The sequence below is a fragment of the Limtongia smithiae genome (genome assembly GCF_038497785.1).
Source record: "Limtongia smithiae strain NRRL Y-17922 unplaced genomic scaffold V1518scaffold_16, whole genome shotgun sequence".
In the NCBI taxonomy this organism is placed as follows: Eukaryota; Fungi; Ascomycota; class Lipomycetes; order Lipomycetales; family Lipomycetaceae; genus Limtongia; species Limtongia smithiae.
The window spans coordinates 82,971-99,143 of NW_027117637.1; the positions used below are offsets into that span (position 1 = coordinate 82,971).

General features: G+C 58.7%; 7 protein-coding genes across 7 annotated transcripts; 3 read left to right on the top strand and 4 right to left on the bottom strand.

Annotated features, from left to right (window-relative positions):
* Positions 1-68: 68 nt before the first annotated feature.
* V1518DRAFT_439316 (lariat debranching enzyme, C-terminal domain-containing protein) lies at positions 69-1,495 on the top strand (the record flags this gene model as incomplete). Its single annotated transcript, XM_066906394.1, has 2 exons — positions 69-182; positions 233-1,495. The coding sequence occupies 2 exons, from the start codon at positions 69-71 to the stop codon at positions 1,493-1,495; spliced, it is 1,377 nt and encodes a 458-aa protein (XP_066757177.1).
* Positions 1,492-2,708, bottom strand: V1518DRAFT_423049 (uncharacterized protein). The gene has a single exon (XM_066905600.1). The coding sequence runs from the start codon at positions 2,688-2,690 to the stop codon at positions 1,569-1,571; it is 1,122 nt and encodes a 373-aa protein (XP_066757178.1). The 5' UTR covers positions 2,691-2,708; the 3' UTR covers positions 1,492-1,568.
* Positions 2,709-2,968: 260 nt separating this feature from the next.
* On the bottom strand, positions 2,969-3,689 carry V1518DRAFT_423054 (60S ribosomal protein uL24). The gene is made up of 3 exons (XM_066905601.1): positions 3,526-3,689; positions 3,360-3,472; positions 2,969-3,302 (listed from the first exon to the last, which is right to left on the bottom strand). Exons 1-3 carry the CDS (start codon positions 3,542-3,544, stop codon positions 3,057-3,059), a joined length of 378 nt encoding a protein of 125 aa, XP_066757179.1. The 5' UTR covers positions 3,545-3,689; the 3' UTR covers positions 2,969-3,056.
* A 2,163-nt stretch (positions 3,690-5,852) lies between these two features.
* V1518DRAFT_130448 (uncharacterized protein) lies at positions 5,853-7,729 on the top strand. The gene is made up of 2 exons (XM_066900721.1): positions 5,853-6,261; positions 6,455-7,729. Exons 1-2 carry the CDS (start codon positions 6,000-6,002, stop codon positions 7,597-7,599), a joined length of 1,407 nt encoding a protein of 468 aa, XP_066757180.1. The 5' UTR covers positions 5,853-5,999; the 3' UTR covers positions 7,600-7,729.
* A 491-nt stretch (positions 7,730-8,220) lies between these two features.
* On the top strand, positions 8,221-10,463 carry V1518DRAFT_423057 (WD40-repeat-containing domain protein). Its single transcript, XM_066905602.1, has one exon. It carries the CDS (start codon positions 8,232-8,234, stop codon positions 10,149-10,151), a length of 1,920 nt encoding a protein of 639 aa, XP_066757181.1. The 5' UTR covers positions 8,221-8,231; the 3' UTR covers positions 10,152-10,463.
* V1518DRAFT_423058 (uncharacterized protein) lies at positions 10,141-12,713 on the bottom strand. Its single transcript, XM_066905603.1, has one exon. The coding sequence runs from the start codon at positions 12,614-12,616 to the stop codon at positions 10,349-10,351; it is 2,268 nt and encodes a 755-aa protein (XP_066757182.1). The 5' UTR covers positions 12,617-12,713; the 3' UTR covers positions 10,141-10,348.
* Positions 12,714-12,884: 171 nt separating this feature from the next.
* On the bottom strand, positions 12,885-14,702 carry V1518DRAFT_423059 (WD40-repeat-containing domain protein). Its single transcript, XM_066905604.1, has one exon. The coding sequence runs from the start codon at positions 14,578-14,580 to the stop codon at positions 13,105-13,107; it is 1,476 nt and encodes a 491-aa protein (XP_066757183.1). The 5' UTR covers positions 14,581-14,702; the 3' UTR covers positions 12,885-13,104.
* Between the last annotated feature and the right edge of the window lie 1,471 nt (positions 14,703-16,173).

A 16,173-nucleotide genomic window follows, 5' to 3' on the forward strand; every position in this document is an offset into this window, starting at 1 on the left:
AGAGGTGCAAGAAACTCCCAAAACATCGCAAGCTTGAAGTTCGCAGTAGATCAACTTAGCTCACCGCAATGCTCAACATCGCGTTCGAAGGATGCTGCCACAGCGAACTCGACAAGATCTACAGAGCCGTGTCGCAGCTCAACAAGCGCGTTGATCTCCTCATCATCGGCGGCGACTTTCAGGTGCGCCGGTGCATATCTTCGTCTCCTATGTTGATGCTAACTCGCTGGAGGCTGCCCGCAACATCCGTGATGTGAACTGCATGTCCATACCCCCAAAATACCGGCGACTCGGCGACTTTGCTGAGTACTACTCTGGCCGCAAGACCGCGCCGCTGTTGACACTCTTCATCGGCGGGAACCACGAGGCAAGTAATTACATGTGGGAACTGTACTACGGCGGCTGGGTCGCAAAGAATATATACTACCTCGGCGCGGCTGGAGTTGTCAACATTGGTGGCGTGCGGATCGGCGGGCTATCAGGCATCTGGAACTCCAGGGATTATTTCAAGGGGCATTATGAACGGTTACCGTACAATGAGCGAACGAAGAGGTCGATTTACCATATCCGCCAATACGATGTACTTAAGCTATACCAGCTCTCAGGCAACGTGGACGTGATGCTCTCGCACGACTGGCCGGCGGGGATAGAGCATCACGGTGACCTTGCGGAGTTGTTAAGAAAGAAGGAGTTTTTCAGGAACGATATCAAGAATCATGAACTTGGCTCTCCGCCCGCAATGGCGTTGCTGAAGAAGATTAAGCCGCGATGGTGGTTGAGCGCGCATTTGCATGTGCGATTCCCGGGAGTGGTGAGGCATGAGGAGGGGGAGGTGAGGACAGAGGAAGTCAAGGCGGAGGGAGGCGAGAAGGTGGAGAACAGCGATGAGATTGTGCTGGACGATATGGATTTCGATACCGACGAGGTCGCGTCTCCCGCAGCACCGCCAGTAGCTTCCGATCCCGTACCTTCAGCAACAGCAGCCATAACCGAACCGCATGGCTTCGCCGAAACCCGCTTTCTCGCACTTGACAAATGCCTTCCGCGTCGCCAATTCCTCGAACTCCTCACCCTCCCCACCCCACCCTCCACCCCATCCACCACATCCCTCGCGCCTCTCACGATCTCATACGACCCTGACTGGCTCGCCATCACCAAAGCCACGGCACCATCCTTCTCCACCGACGAAGACGCGCCAGAACTCTGCGCGACACCAGAAGAGCGGCTTGCACTGCGCGAGCGGATTGAACGCGCGAGAGCGTGGGTTGAAGAGCACATCGTTGCGAAGGGAAAGTTGACGGTGCCGGATAATTTCGAAGTTAGTGCGAAGCCAGGGTATCATGGCGAGGAGAAGAGTAAGAACGCAAAATACCCACCGCGGGAGTATAAAAATACCCAGACACAGGCATTTTGCGAGTTACTTGGGATTGAGAATCGGATAGCTCTGAGCAAGACCACAGCACGCTCGCCGAGTCCTTCGCCGGCTATTATATAAATCATGCCATTGTACAAATGTAATCTACAAATATAATGCTAAGTTACGCCGTGATGCAAATCCCAATGCTGTGTTACACGCTCTTCATCATATCCATAAGACTAACACCACTTTTCGATCTCGCGTCTTTAATCTGTTTAGATTTGACCAGCATCTGGCGCAGCGAATTGGTTTCTTTCCGGAGCTTCTTCCGTTTCTTGCTCGATGCGCCGGAGGACAGCTTGTCACTTGGTGATGACGTCGCGAGGCTAGTGGGCTGCTGGGTGCGAGGGGTTGTAGGAGTCACGGGCAGAGCGGCCGTAGCGGTGGTGATAGTAGTTGGTTGGCTCTGTATGTGCGTCGGCAAGTTGGAGGATTTCGGTGTACAGGCGAATGCTGTGAATGCAGCGCTGCATTGATCCTCGTCCCCGCTCGTCCCCGCCGCCATTGAATTCGCCACCACCACCGCTGGCAATCCCTCTGCAACACCAGAATACCCGACCCTCTCACTCTCTCCACTTGGGATTCCGAATCGTGTAACTTTATCACACACTAAACAGACATAACACAGCTCGCGACTGCTTAACGCTAACCGTCGTTTCAGCACCTGCTTATGCCTCGTCCTGATCGCGACGACTGTGGCGTCGCGATGTTCCACGAGTTTGCACTTGATCTCTTTGATGACGGCGACCGTGGGATTTTGTGGGAGGCAGCTGATCTCGATGTCCGAGCCGACGCAGGAAGAGGCGGAGGTAGGGAGTTGTTGGGAGGCAGATTTGACGGCGTGACGCTCGCGGAGGCGGGTTCGTCTGTCTTTCCGTTTCGTCGTCGTAGTACTAGTAGTAGTAGTAGCGGTGGTGGTGGTGGTGGTGGTGGTGGTGGTGGTGGTGATGGTAGTGCTGGATGATTTCAATCCGCTCCTCTGCCTCTTCGTTGCCAATACAACAGCCACTGTCCGCCCCGGAATAAACACAGCACCACAGCTCGCGCATGCCTGCCGCACGAGTTGCGACATCGGCAGGGACTCTTCAGCGGCCGTCGCGATGAAACGCGAGTACAGATGTGACGACACGACAGGGGTGATTGTGCTGGTTAGGTGGGCGGCGGATTGTAGATATAAGATTGTTGTTGGATCAATTTTCGGAGGCGCCGGAGTGCCAGGGGCACCCGAGGGGGTGTGAGCGGTCTTTTGCAAGGGCTGTGTTAATGGCGGCATACTCGTGATGGAGGTTCCGTAAGGAAGTTTTAAATTGTGCGTAGCTGGGAAGAAATTCGGCATTTTTACAGCCCTGAACATGACACCCCGCGTTCAAAACACCATGTCTACAGAGCAATAAGATGTGGAATTCTGCCGCAGGGGGATATACCCAGTAGCACACGCGCGGGCTGTAAGTTCCCACGCGCAGCCTTTGGATCTCAGTCTATGGGAATCGTTTACCACTAAGCACCTTGAAGCGTCGCGCATGTGGAGATAATATTCCCAAGGAAAACGTGTTGAGTCATAGCACTTTTATTACATGCAACCGAGAGAACAAAACTATTTGACCTTTTTTGATACACTGTGTGGTGGCGCGGTCGGCGTCTACTTGGCCGCCTTTCGGGCCAGGAGATCCTCCCGGTCCTTGTCGATCTTCAGCTTGGTGATGACAACCTTGGAAGGGTGCACCGAGATGGGGACGGTTGAGCCGTCGCGCTTGCTCCGCGTGAGCTTCTCAACTTGGATACTGTACTTGAGGCGGTAGACCTGCGAAACCTTGCCGTCCTTGCCCTTGTAAGAGCCGCGCACGACGGAGATCTCGTCGTCCTTGCGGATGGGTACGGATCGGACCTGCAAGAGTTAGGACGGATTGGCGGAGATAATGGCGATGGCGATGAGAGTGCGTACCTTGTACTTTTCCCGCAGCTCCTTGGACAACGGCGCCGACATGATGACGCGCTTGACGGAAGATGGCGCTGCGAAGTGCGCCTTGCGCGACTTGCTTCGGGAGGAGGAGACGTCTGCTAAGGTAAGCATGTGGACACACTTACGTTTTCAATGAACAAATGCGCACCTTTAGAGACCTTGGCCATTGTGTTGCAGGAGTTGTGATGGAGACGACGGTGGAGACGGCAACGAAAGCGTGTAGTTTGACTGGGACACCGAATGGCTGCAGTTCGTGAGCGGTGAGCCTGCGATGGAGGTTGAGCCGCAGCAACAAGTAGTCACGCACCAATTAGGGCTGAGACCTAGCTATCATAACCCTGGCTTAACCCTACCCTAGCCCATAGCTTCTCCAACCACGTTCACGATCGTGGCTGAGGAGCGTGCACCGCGTATAGTGGATAGAACACGTAGATAGTGGCACCGTTGCCAGTTACCAGTTGCCAATTGTACGCACACTGTGTTCATACACCGTCCACCGCGTTCACCGCCTCTGTGCGCGTGTCGATAGGCACGTTCACTGGTCTCACCCTGCGTACTGCTGGTCTGATATCTACATTCCGTCGTCTCACACCTCTGTCGTCACCCCTCGCGCATGCATCTCCACGCGTGACCATCCACCGCACAGCCGCCATCGTCGCCTTAGCGCACCATGAGCGCGCCGCCGCCTACTCCAGACTCGCTCGCAGCGCCTGCTGCGTGCGGCACTGGCACCTCTGGTGCCTCCCTCTCGAAATCACCTTCCTCATCCTCATCCGCACCGACGCCGGCGGGATCCAGTGCCTCAACCACCACCGCCGCTAGACCAGTATTCTCCCGCGTCTCTTCGCTCTTCGAGGCTACCACCGAGCAGCGACGCGACATCATCCGCCATGATCTCATCGCGATCGAGCGGCATCTCTCGAAGCTGCAGAAGCTGGATCCCGTTATATTCGCGGAGGAGGTGCAGATGCCGGCGGTGCAGCTGCAAAATTATGGATGGCGCAACCTGCCGGAACAAGACTTGTTGCGGGTAACAGATGATGCGCTTGTAGGAGGATCGGCGTGGAAGAGGAGGAAGATTTCGAATGACGCGAATGAGACAGGCCGGAATAAGAGATCGGGAACTTCGGCGCCTACGCCGCCGATAGCAGCTTCGTGGCCGACTCCGACGGCAGCACCAGCTTCAGGACTTGCACCGACACCGGCACCAGTAGTGACTGCAGCTGCAGCAGCTGCAGCCACCACAGCTCCGGCGTCAGCGTCAGCGACAACAGCAATACAAACATCGACAGTTCTAACACCAAGCGTTGCTTCCGCACAATCTACAGCTTCAGCGCCGGTATCAGTAGCTGCTCTAGCGCAGCCGACGCCGGGCATATTAGTCCCCAAACCTGCAGCACGGTCAGCACCAGTCGCGACCTCACTGATGCCAGAAGCACACGCAGCCCCCACTGCACCTGTGCCTATGCCAGCAGTGCAGCCAGCGCAGAAATCAGCAATCCAGCCGACACTTACATCACAGCTAACACCGACACAGAGAGCGCCGGTAGCACATAAAAGACCGACTGCACATGCGCAACAAATCCCAGATGCACGGACGTCACCACAGCGCCCATTGCTCCTCACCCAGCCTGCAGTGCGAGAAGACACACTCCCGCCGGCAAACTTACATCCCGTTTCTATTCTCGACGAGTTCGAGCGGCAGCAAGTTTCGTTCGGCTTCAATCCTGTGCCCGATCCAAACGCATTGCTCGACGAGTTTCGCGGGAAGCAGCTGAAGCTGGGGCTCAAACCGATATCGTCGGAGCAAGTTGCGGCAACAAGGCTACCTACCGCCGAGATGATAGAATTCCCGCGAGCCACGACGGCCGCTGATGTTCCGATGCCGGATGCTCCGGCAGACAAGCCTGGCGTCTCCACTGCTCAGTCCACCGCCGTCGTGCCCCCCGCCTCCATCCTACCCCCACGCCTCGACACCACTCTATCTATCGCAGAGCAGGTCAAAAGCATCGTCTCACTCCACATCGAGCTTCCCCCGACGAAGCATGTGGAACAATACGCACGTCTGCTCAGCGCTGTCTCAACAGAACAGATCGGCGCGTACAAACACGAGGGCATGCTGCTGTGCGAGTCTTATGCGACCCAATGGCGCGCTGCAGATAACGCGACAGAGAAGTTGCGGCTCAAGCGACTGTTCTGCAACGCGCAGATATTTATCTACACGCTCTCTCTGCTGCAGAAGGCCGCAGACAAAGATGCGGATAGGCCGACGAGGCAGCCACAGCCTGCTGCGGGATCACCTACGATGCCGGCGAAGGCGACTCTGACGGCTGGCCTGCTCCACCAGGGGCCAGTCCAACCCACCGGTGTTCCTGCTGCCGCAGTCTCAGCCGTCCCCATCTCAGCCGCACCCGCCATGGCCCCGGCTATGGAACAGGCAATGCCCATGTATGGCGCTGTGACCGCGCTGACACCGGACAATGTTGCGACGAGCATTCTTTATGTGCTCGGCCAGCACCCGGTAATCAAGCCGCTCAACTTCGAGCTGATGCCACTGCTGCGCACGCAACCGGTCTGTTTGGACGCGCGCTCTAATCTGGAGAACGTGCAGCGCATGGTTCCATGGGACTTGTTCGATCCGACGCCAACGGTGATGCCACCGCAGTCGCAGCCGCCGGCGACGATGGCCAGGCCGGCTACGACGATGGCCGCAGTATCGATTCCCACGACGCTAATATCAACGGCGACGACGGCTGCAGTGACAAGTGCTGCGGTCCCGATTGTGACGACCACCACATCTACCGCCGCTTCGGCATTTGCGTCGTTGCCAGTGGCCGAGCCGACGGACGGCGTCATTGTCTTGGACGACAATCCAGAGCCGGAGGTAGGAAATGAGTCAGAAAGGGAGCGAAGAGATGAGAACACACTGGGGCCATCGAAGGCGCCAGCACCTGCTGTCCGCGCTGACGAAGGTGGCCAGCTTCTAGTTCCTGTCGCTCACGTCCCAGGCGGCGAACCAACTCGTACGGGTCACAGTATTTAGTGTTGTGTATTGAAATAGGAGTAACAGTTTGCAGAGTCAGCCGCGACCGTGTCTTCGGCCTTGAGTACAATCTCGGCAACATCATCACTACTACTACAACAGAGCGCTGCGTCGTCGCCTGCGGGTTTAGACACCACGACGACGTCTGCAGCGCACGTGCAACAGGGGCTGCGTCCGACAGAATACATTCTAGCTACTACCGCGACTCCGCAAAAGAACAAGCTAGACAACATGGGATCGACTACGTCAAGATTGCTACCGCTGCCCGTGAGCTCTCCGGCGGATGCTTCGATTGTTGCTGAACAGATAAATACCCCAGAACCTATGGATACATTTTCACTTGCTCCATCACAGAGCGAACCACTTGCGCAGGCCAACCAACATGCAACAGCGCCAATTGTCGCGCCGTCCGGTGCCAGTCAACTGAGAACAGACTCGCCAATCCGCATACTACCCCCAAGTATCCCTAGTCCCGGCATCGTTCGCTCACCTGTCCAGGTCGCTACCTCGCTACCAGCGACTGTCGATATTGCATTCTCGCAGTCGACACCAGTGGCCACGACTATCGTGAGCACTCGTGGCAGCCGTGGACGTGGTAGTCGTGCCCGCACACGCAGCGGTCGTCGCGGCGCCTCGTCGGTTGTCACGCGGGATACCCCACGGACGCGACAGATGCAGAAATTTCTTCCGCCGACGAGAGCATACGCGATATACAGATGCGAGTGGCAAGGCTGCGGCGCGCAGCTGCACAACTTAGCGACGCTGCAGAAGCACGTGCACTTGATCCACTACCACGATCCCGAGCGAATAGACGAGCGGAATCTGTGCCGGTGGACAAACTGCTTCGATATTGCCGGACGACGGCTGAAATTCGACACCGAAGCAGCGCGAGAAGAGCATGTCATGCATGTACATGTCGAACCTTTGCGCGCGATATTCGGCGACGGCCCGGACGCCTTGAAGCACATGCTACTGCACGAGCAGACTAATAACGAGCGGTTGAAGCAGAGTCTGACCACGCCGCTTGTGTTTCCGGCATTTGACGGGTTCAAGTTTGAAAGTCCACCGGCGGATGATAGCGCTTGGCTCGCGAATATAAACGACCAGGATGCGGTGAGAGCGTTATGTAACGAGATGATGGAGAGCATTGGCGGGGCTGGATGGGAGAGTGATGCTTAGAGCACGCTGCATATTCATAATCATGGCTGGATAGACGGATAGCAATGATAGCGGTGATGCAGGCATTGAGTAGTGGGCGAATGGGAAGATTACGATTCGGGCGGCGTAGCAACCGCTGGAAGCGTGGACTTCAAACCGGCCCTCGCCATAACTTGTTTTTGTACGTGTTTTAACATCTCGTAACCATACCAGCAATCGCAAGCTAGTCGTTGCTCTTCGAATCTTGCGTTTATGGCATCGGTGGTTGCGATAGTGGACTGATGGAATCAACTTTTAATTATCAATCAATATCTTGCCTGGTCTTCGAATTGCAACTTCTAGCTGAATTCCACACGAGCGCGCGTGTTGGTGCCCGTCAGTCTTCAACTCCGCGCTGCGTGCATCCAGCGCTAATGTTCACACCGCTTCTCAAACACACAACGCGCTCCGACGCCTTCGCTTCAGCAATGGATTCTAAAATTAGTATGCGGAAGCACGCTTGTAATCTGCTATTTCACATGATCAGCCGGATTACAAAGGTGCGTACACCGACGCGAAACTGACGCGTATCAAAACCGGGTAACTCCTTCGCGTGCACCACGAACCTCCCAACTCCACATGTACAGTCGACTTCTTGTTCGCACACACATACAATGGACTCCTCATCCGACATGTCGTCGCCACTCCAGCCGCGGGGCCGCTCGAAGCGGTATACTCAGAGCACATTATTTGGCGCCGCGTCTGTCGCGACCACCAGCATCAGCTCCATTAGCGTCGGTGACGCGACACCACGACGCCGTGGGCGAACGGCGCGGGTGTTGGGTGATATAACAGGAAGTTCGTCACTCAACTCTGCGAGCTGCAATGTGCGCGCCGGATCGTCTTCACCGCCGCGGGGGCTGGTGACGCCGGATACGACGCCGCCGGCGTCGAAAAGAGCGAAGTATATGATTGTGATTCCGTCGGAAGGGGAGGAGCACGAGGTGGATGAGATGCACGGAGTAAAACGGATGAATTTGCTGCCGCGACGAGAGGAGATTGGAAAGTCGACAATAGAGTCATCGACCGCGTCTATGGTGGCGCAGGTTGACCATCGTGTGCCGGCGCGTTCGCAGCCTCTTCCCCGCCGCTTGTTCACACGGGAACTATATCCATCCACCTACCGCTTCCCTCTACACGGTGACGCACTCCTTACCCGCGCCGACATCACACGCCTTGATACATGCGACAGCTATATATCCTTCTACACAGTGGACCACTACCACGTCCATTCCCCGGCCCTCTCCTCGGTTGTCCCGTTTTCCGTGGCCACAGGAAATGGCACGATCATGATCGGCGACGAACGCGGTGTTGTGCACGTGTTGCCCGATATGCCAGAGTCGCATGACGCGGTTAGACATTCGATAAGCACGGCAATGGTGACGATGTCGTGTCACGATAACGCGATATTCGACCTCGCCCTCCCCACGACTGCTGACGCGCCGGTGTTACTCGCGACAGCGTCTGGCGACCAGACAGCGCGTGTATTTGATATTGCGGCAGGCCGATGCACGGCGATATTACGGCCATGCGACGAGACGTCAGTGAAACAAGTTCGTTTCCACCCTTCATCGCATCATATCCTCGCCACATCTACGCGCGGAGGTACAATCTCCTTGTTCGACACACGCATGGCGCGCGCACAAATCCGCGCGGGGAGCAACGATGTCGAAAGACTCCCCACGGCTTGTGTTCTACGCGCACAGAATCCCGAAAAAGGTCGCCGCGCAAAGACTACTCATGCGCGGAGTGTCACATCCATCGAATTCGCGCCGACGGGCATCGCGGCGGGGGAAAATGTGCTATTCGCCGCCGGGGAGGGAAGTGCCTCGGTTCGTATGTTTGATCTTCGCAGGCTCACGAGTAGTGTCGGCGTATATATGCCGCCTACGAGCGAATCGCTCACCTTATCTATCCTCCCCTCGGGCACAAGCTTTGCGACACCGAGTCCCCAAGGGAGAAATCATGGGATAACATCCCTGGCGCTGAATCGACGGACAAATCTCCTCCACGCGCTAAGTCGGGATGGGGGAGTGTACATGTACTCACTGTCGCACACATCCTCCCCGCTGGCGCACGCACCGCTCGAAATCTTGCGCCACCCGCGTTTACGCGTGGATTCATTCTACGTGAAACTTGCAACGGGGGACGATGGCAGCGTGTACACCGGTAGTTCCGACGGCGCTGTCATTGTGTTCCCCAGCGGCGCTGTCGGCGGACGGGAGGGAGAGACGCAAGGCGTGGCCCTTGTCAACGCGCATGACCGCAACAAGGAAGTTACCGCCGTCGCGTACTCGTCTTCCACAGATTCGGTAATCAGCATCGCAGACGACTACACATGCCGTCGCTGGCGTCGCACACGCGAAGGGATCACACCTCTTCTCCTCCAGTCTGCATCTTCCATAGCCGCCCCGACTTCCTGCTTCACCACAAGCGCTGGCAAGGATGAGCACCACGCTGGCGAAACCCTTGTCTCCCGTGCGCGGCGACATTTGTTACGCTCCGGGGTTACTGGAGATGGATATCCGATATAACTTGTAAATTCACTATATACAAAAGGATATAAAGGTTGGTCAAAAAAACCGCAAGTCCCATAACGCATCCAAGCTCCATCCGAATAACCAAAGAGAATTCCGTATCGTACACATACAAATCCCGGAGTAAGACACAATATACCAAAACACAAATAATAGATACAAGTCACGTATGTCGTGAAGAGAGTGCGTAATAATTAGAAGAGCCCGTGGTGAAGCCCGTGGGGACCGCTATCCCCCGGAGTTCCGGGGGAGGTGCCGGCTAACATGCCTTGAGGCGGGGGTAGTTGTTGTTGACCCGGCAGCATTGTGAGAGCTGGTTGCATCACCGGCGGGTGCATCGTCGCGGGCGGTTGCAACTGTGCTTGAGCTTGTCCTTGGTTCTGTTGTTGTGGGAGAGGAGGAGGAGGAGGAGGAGGAGGAGGCGGAGGTGGCGGTGGGTGGTGCAGATATGAAAGTCCGTGAAGTGGCGGATGCGGAGGTTGTTGTAAATGATGCCGTGCCAAATCCATCGACACTGCATCCGTATTCTGCACTCCTCCCGCTCTCGGCCCGGCCCCGGCCGACGAAGACGACCCTGGGGTTGGGTATCGGGAGATATCATACTGTGCACCGCTGCCGCCGCGAATGGGCGCGTCAAGAGGCGGCATTAATCGCTCCAAACTCGTCGATACAGACTGTTGCTGGTGACGGTGTTGTTGCTCCTGCTGTTGTTGGTGCTGTAGCTTCTCGTCCTCGCCTTCTGCCGTCTTCATCTCAAACTCCTGCACCTGCTGCTGCCTTTGCAAAAATTCCACGCTCGTTACGACCTCCCCCTCATTATTCAACCTGACCAACCTGTTCGAATCCTTTCCCCGTCCCTTAATCCCCTTATTCGAATTCCTATACAACTCCGCAAAATACGTAAACATCTCCCGATCCTCCGTGGGTATATCTTCCTGCGCCGCATGTGCGTATAACTGAAACTTCGACGCGAGAATGTGTAACGCTTCTGAGTGGAATTTGTTCTGATGAGACTTGAGATTTCCGAGTTGCGTGAAGGATTTATTGCATTCGTCCAGGCGGCAGGCGAAGGGGCGGTAGTCTTCGTGGATTAGTAAATGTGCACGCACATTTCCGCGCTGGGCGAAGCGCTTGTTACACCGCTCGCAGACGTATGGTTTCTCGCCGGTGTGGCTTCGCTTGTGTGTGCGCAAGTTGCCGCGCTGCGAAAAGCGCTTGCCGCAGTTGGGCACGTCGCACATGTATGGTCGTGAGCCGGTGTGGCTGCGGCCATGGATATCCAAGTGCGTTCTTTGGTTAAAAACTTTCCCGCATCCCGGTTCGAGACACGCGAACTTTCCCGCGGTGGCGGACTCGCGCCGTGTCGACGAAGAAGTTGACTTCGACGAAGTGAGCGAGGGGCGCGTGGGTGTGCCGGTGGCACTAGATACCGATGTCCGTGGAGTGGTCGGTGTGCTGTTCGAGGCGACGGTGGACGCATAGCTCGCGGAGGTGTGTTCATCAAACGAAGCCGTAGAATTCGAACGCTCTGGTTTGGCTATGTCCTCGCGCGACTGTATGAGTAGCATAAGATGATCCACCTGCGTTGCGCCCACAGGCGCCGCATTCGGCGCCGCGGGTGCTGGCACGGATATCGGCGCTGACCTAGACGCTGACGTCTGCGGCGGAGCTTGTGCTTGTATTGATGCGGTTGCTGGTGGTGTCGGTGGCGTAACGTTCACGGGGGGTAATTGCATGCCATCTCCAAATGACATCGCCCGCGGATGCTCTATCTGTTGCTGATGTTGCATCGGCCGCATTGCCATCGGCATCTCCTGCGCCGGATGTTCAGCATACCCAGAGGACCCCATATACGACCCTGACCCCGTCATCGACCCCACCGACGAGGCACTCGACGCACTCGACAAATACGATCCCGCGCTCCCCACCGACGACGACGACGAATACGACGCCGGCGGCGGCCGCGGCCTCATCAACGGGACCTGCTGCGGTCTCGCCGGCGCCTCCCGTTGCGTCTGCACCGGCATCGGCAGGTCGAAGTAATCATGCATCCCGTGGTGCCCGCTCAACTTCGACATCGCGCTCGCATGTACCCCGGCGACCGACCCCCCCGCGACGGACGCGAGCGAGGGTGTGAGCGCGAGTGGCGTATATACGCCATGCTGTTGCGCGAGCGGCCATGCGTGTGCGTCAAAGGGGTCATATGGCGTGCTGCTGGCCTGCAGAGGGGGAGGTGGTGGGTGGCGCAGGTGTGGGAGCGTCGGCGGGGGCGCCGGCGGTGTGGCGGGGTCGTGTGGTACGGGCGGGAGGTAGTGTGAGTACCGCTGCTGTTGGTGCTGCTGGTGCTGGTGCTGGTGCTGCGTCTGCGCCTGCGGGTGCTGCTGCTGTGGGTGCGCCGGCTGGTGCAGCGGCGGCGGACAAGCGAGCGGGCGCGGAAGATATATATCGTCGTGCTGCTGCATCGCGCCGCTGTTGTATACGTGCGTGCGCGGTATATTTGTACTCGCCTCCGGTATTTGGCCACACGAACAGAACGACGATCGCAACGGCGTTGCCGTTCATGCTGCCAAATGGTCCCCAAAATAGCGCCCTCGGCTGCCCACCGTGCCATGCCTTATTCTGGGACGACCGGCTGACACACGCCACAGGCATCGCCGGTTCCCCACGCTCTGCCGGACCTCCCGATCTTGCTTCCGATCTTGCTTCTGAACTCGGACCACCTGACAGTGAACAGATTGCTAGAATACATTTACTAAACTGTTTTGCATACATAAAACAAAAAACGCAGTCATCTTTCTTCAGTATCAGATCGTCCTCATCTTTCGCACACCCTCACACAGACAAAACAACATTCAAAAACGTACTTAGAATTACATTCTGTGCTCCTCTCTTATTACATTCTTTTCTCCTCTCTTCTCACGCTCCCTCAGTTCGCCGCACTCGGGTCGGCCTACGGCTGCCCGTTGACAGTGTACCGCCAAATCCGCGCACGGCAATCACCACTACCGGTGGCAAACAACTTTCCCGTCGGGCTCGGCGCAACGGAAATCACGGAATTTTTATGTCCTTGCAGCATCAGCTGCGCCTGCGCCGTCCGCGGGTCCCAGAACTGCACGCCGCGGTCCTTCGAGCCCGAGAGCACCCATTGCCCGTCGGGGGTGAGCGCGACAGACAAGACGAAGTCCTTGTGGCCGGTGAATGTCTTCACGCATACGCCGCCCTTTTGGGTGTTGGGCAGGCCGCGTGCGCATTGTAGCTCCCAGAGCTTGATCGTCTTGTCGAGGGAACCCGAGACCAAGTCCTTGCCGTTCGGCGCGAACGCGACGGAGTACACGGAATCCTTGTGGCCGTCTGGGATCTCCTCCAGTCGCTCGACGACCATGCCGGTCATCACGTCCCACACACGCACGGTCTTGTCAAGCGATCCAGCAGCGACAAACCGACCGTCCGGCGAGAACGCGACCGTGGTCACGCCGTCCTCGATGGTCAAGGTCTGCACCTTCTGCATGGTCTCGATGTCCCACACGCGCACCGTCCGGTCACCTGACCCGGACGCGATATGCCGGCCGTTGCGCGAGAAGTCCAGCGAGTAAATATCCTGGTCGTGTCCCGAGAACGTGTGCCGGATGGTCTTGGACTTGATGTCCCACACCCGAATCAACTTGTCCTCTGCGCCGGTGGCGAGGAAGCGTCCGTCCGGACTGAAGCACACGCTGCGGATGTACAAATCGCCCTCGCGGTCGACCGTCTCGTCCTGCAGATTACACACGATCTGTCCCGTCTGCACGTCGTAAATCCGCGCTGACCGGTTACACCCGGTGGCGACGTACTTTCCGTCTGCGGAGAACCGCACGCAGCACACGACGGAGTAATGGTCCAGCGTGTGTACAAGGTCCACATCCAGCACCCGCGGCACGCGCTCGTTGTAGATCACAAACCAGTCGCTCTCCTGCTTCTTGTACTCGTCCCGCACGTGGTCGAAGTCAAGATCCGCCAAGTTGTTCCCCAGCGGCACCGGGCTCGCCGCCCGCGCCATGTGCGGTGACGTGCGCATGTCCGAAGCGGCCGGCGGCCTGCTGTGGCTCATGTGTGGCGTCGTGGCCACCGGCTGCGGCTGTTGCTGCTGTTGCGGGTTATGGTATCCATTCAAATACGCCGGCGCGCCGTAGCTGCCCTGTGGCGGCGCCTGTTGCTGCGGCGGCGCGACGGGGGCCTGTTGCTGTTGCTGTGGTGGCGGGGCTTGTTGCTGTGGTTGCTGCTGCGCGAGTGGCTGCCCGAGCTGGCCCATGCCGGGCTGTAACCCCGGGGGCGGGGGCTGCTGCGGGGGCTGCGGCTGGGGCTGCTGCTGTGGCTGCTGCGCGTGCATGGGGTTTGACTCCTGGGGCAGCGCCAGGGAAGGCCCGGTGGGACCGCCCTGGCCAGACATGATGCCTTGGAACACACTGGAGGTCGAGTGGCCGAGCGAGGGGGGCGGGCCCTGTGCACCGGCCTGCTGCTGCGGCACAGGCCCGCCTTGTTGCTGCTGCTGCTGCTGCTGCTGCTGCTGCGCCTGCGGAATCGCCGCCGGGACGAGACTGCTCCTGGCGTCCAGCTCGCGCTTGAGTCGGTTGATTTCCTCCTCGTAGTGGTCGCGCATTTTGGTGAGCGAGTTCTCGAGCTCAAAAATGCTCTGGCGCATCTGCTGCATCTCGACCACTTGCTGGTTGTCTGCGGCGGTCAGCGCGGGTCAGCGAGGCCACACCACCACGGCGCACTCACATTTGTGGTTAAAGTCCTCCTTGTGCATGCGGTAGAGATTCGCCTCATTGGTGACTTCTTGGATCTCCTGCTTGAGCGCGTCGAGGAGCTCGTTTATGCGCTGCGCAGGCGGCATCATGCCGCGGGGGTAGCTCATTGTGTATGATCACGATCGCAGGGGGGTCGGCGGCGGTGCTGGGGTAGAGGGTTGGGATCAGGAGAGGTCGCGTCGGGCCGGGCGGCGCATGGACACCGACGTCTGCGTGAGGTTAGCGGGCATTCGCGGCGGTGGCTGCGCGGGGCAATGGGGATGGGATGGATGGTGCAACGCGAGGGGGTGAGTGACGCGATCTGGCGAGCCCGCGAGACCCCGGCGGGGCCGCAGCGCAGCGCGGCCGCAGCACGGCGCACCATCATCCTGGTGGATGCAAACCTACCACTCGATCGAAAACGGAGACAGCCGCGGGAGATGGATGGGCGCCGAGGTGGTGGGGACGGGGCTGCAGACGGCCGGAATGGGGTGTGGCGTGGCGCGAAGGGGATGCTGCGGCGCAGGCGTAGTGGACGGCCGGCCGGAGGGGAGCGGACGGCAGCAGGCCGGACGGGGCGGCGGGTAGCTCGGGAGGAACCGGGCGGAGGCCGGTGGACGCGAGGACGGAGAGGAGAGCACGCGGGAGCGGGAGCGCGGAGGAGTGCGAGAAGGTGAAGAGAAGAGAAAAGAGGAGAAGCGGGCTCTCGAACGCGGGAAATGGGCGAGGCGCGGCAGACGAAGTGAGCGCTCTCGGACCAGCCCCGCGATTATCAGCTTCTTCGCCAGACACCGCCCCCTCCTCTTCCCCCGTGGCTGCTCTACGCCGTCCGCCTCCTCGTCGTCGCCGTCTTCTCTCCTGCGCGTCTCTTCCTTCTCTGTGCTGCTCCCTGCCGGCCCTCGCCGCCCGCGCCGCCCTCGTCCCCGCGGTGCTGCGCCAGCGGCACGGCGTTACCCGCCCTGCCCCGTGCGCCGCCGCACCCTAACCCCCCGCCCACGCCAACCGCCGCCGCCGCGTCTCCTTCGCAGCTTCTTCACGCCCCCTTGCCGCCCTCCGCCTCGCCTGACCCGTCCCACTCGCCGCCGCCACCAGCATCACCGCCTTCACGCCCCATCTCGCTTGCCCATGCTCCCGCGCCCACGTGCGGCGTGTACTCCCCGCGGCGCGCGCGCCTGCTGCTGCGTGCTGCACGGCACCGTGGCACGGTAGGACCCCGTCCGGCCCTGTCGCGCTCCCCAAAGCTCCGTTTCCGC

What these genes read in the sequence shown, in the direction of transcription:
- V1518DRAFT_423049 (XM_066905600.1), bottom strand. Translation starts at nt 2,690, where the DNA reads ATGCCGCCATTAACACAGCCCTTGCAAAAGACCGCTCACACCCCCTCG.
- V1518DRAFT_423054 (XM_066905601.1), bottom strand. An exon ending in AGCTGCGGGAAAAGTACAAG is followed by an intron (nt 3,303 to 3,359) that starts GTACGCACTCTC and finishes TAACTCTTGCAG; the next exon opens with GTCCGATCCGTACCCATCCG.
- V1518DRAFT_130448 (XM_066900721.1), top strand. Translation starts at nt 6,000, where the DNA reads ATGGGACTTGTTCGATCCGACGCCAACGGTGATGCCACCGCAGTCGCA. An exon ending in ACGACAATCCAGAGCCGGAG is followed by an intron (nt 6,262 to 6,454) that starts GTAGGAAATGAG and finishes AACAGTTTGCAG; the next exon opens with AGTCAGCCGCGACCGTGTCT.
- V1518DRAFT_423057 (XM_066905602.1), top strand. Translation starts at nt 8,232, where the DNA reads ATGGACTCCTCATCCGACATGTCGTCGCCACTCCAGCCGCGGGGCCGC.
- V1518DRAFT_423058 (XM_066905603.1), bottom strand. Translation starts at nt 12,616, where the DNA reads ATGCAGCAGCACGACGATATATATCTTCCGCGCCCGCTCGCTTGTCCG.
- V1518DRAFT_423059 (XM_066905604.1), bottom strand. Translation starts at nt 14,580, where the DNA reads ATGTCTGGCCAGGGCGGTCCCACCGGGCCTTCCCTGGCGCTGCCCCAG.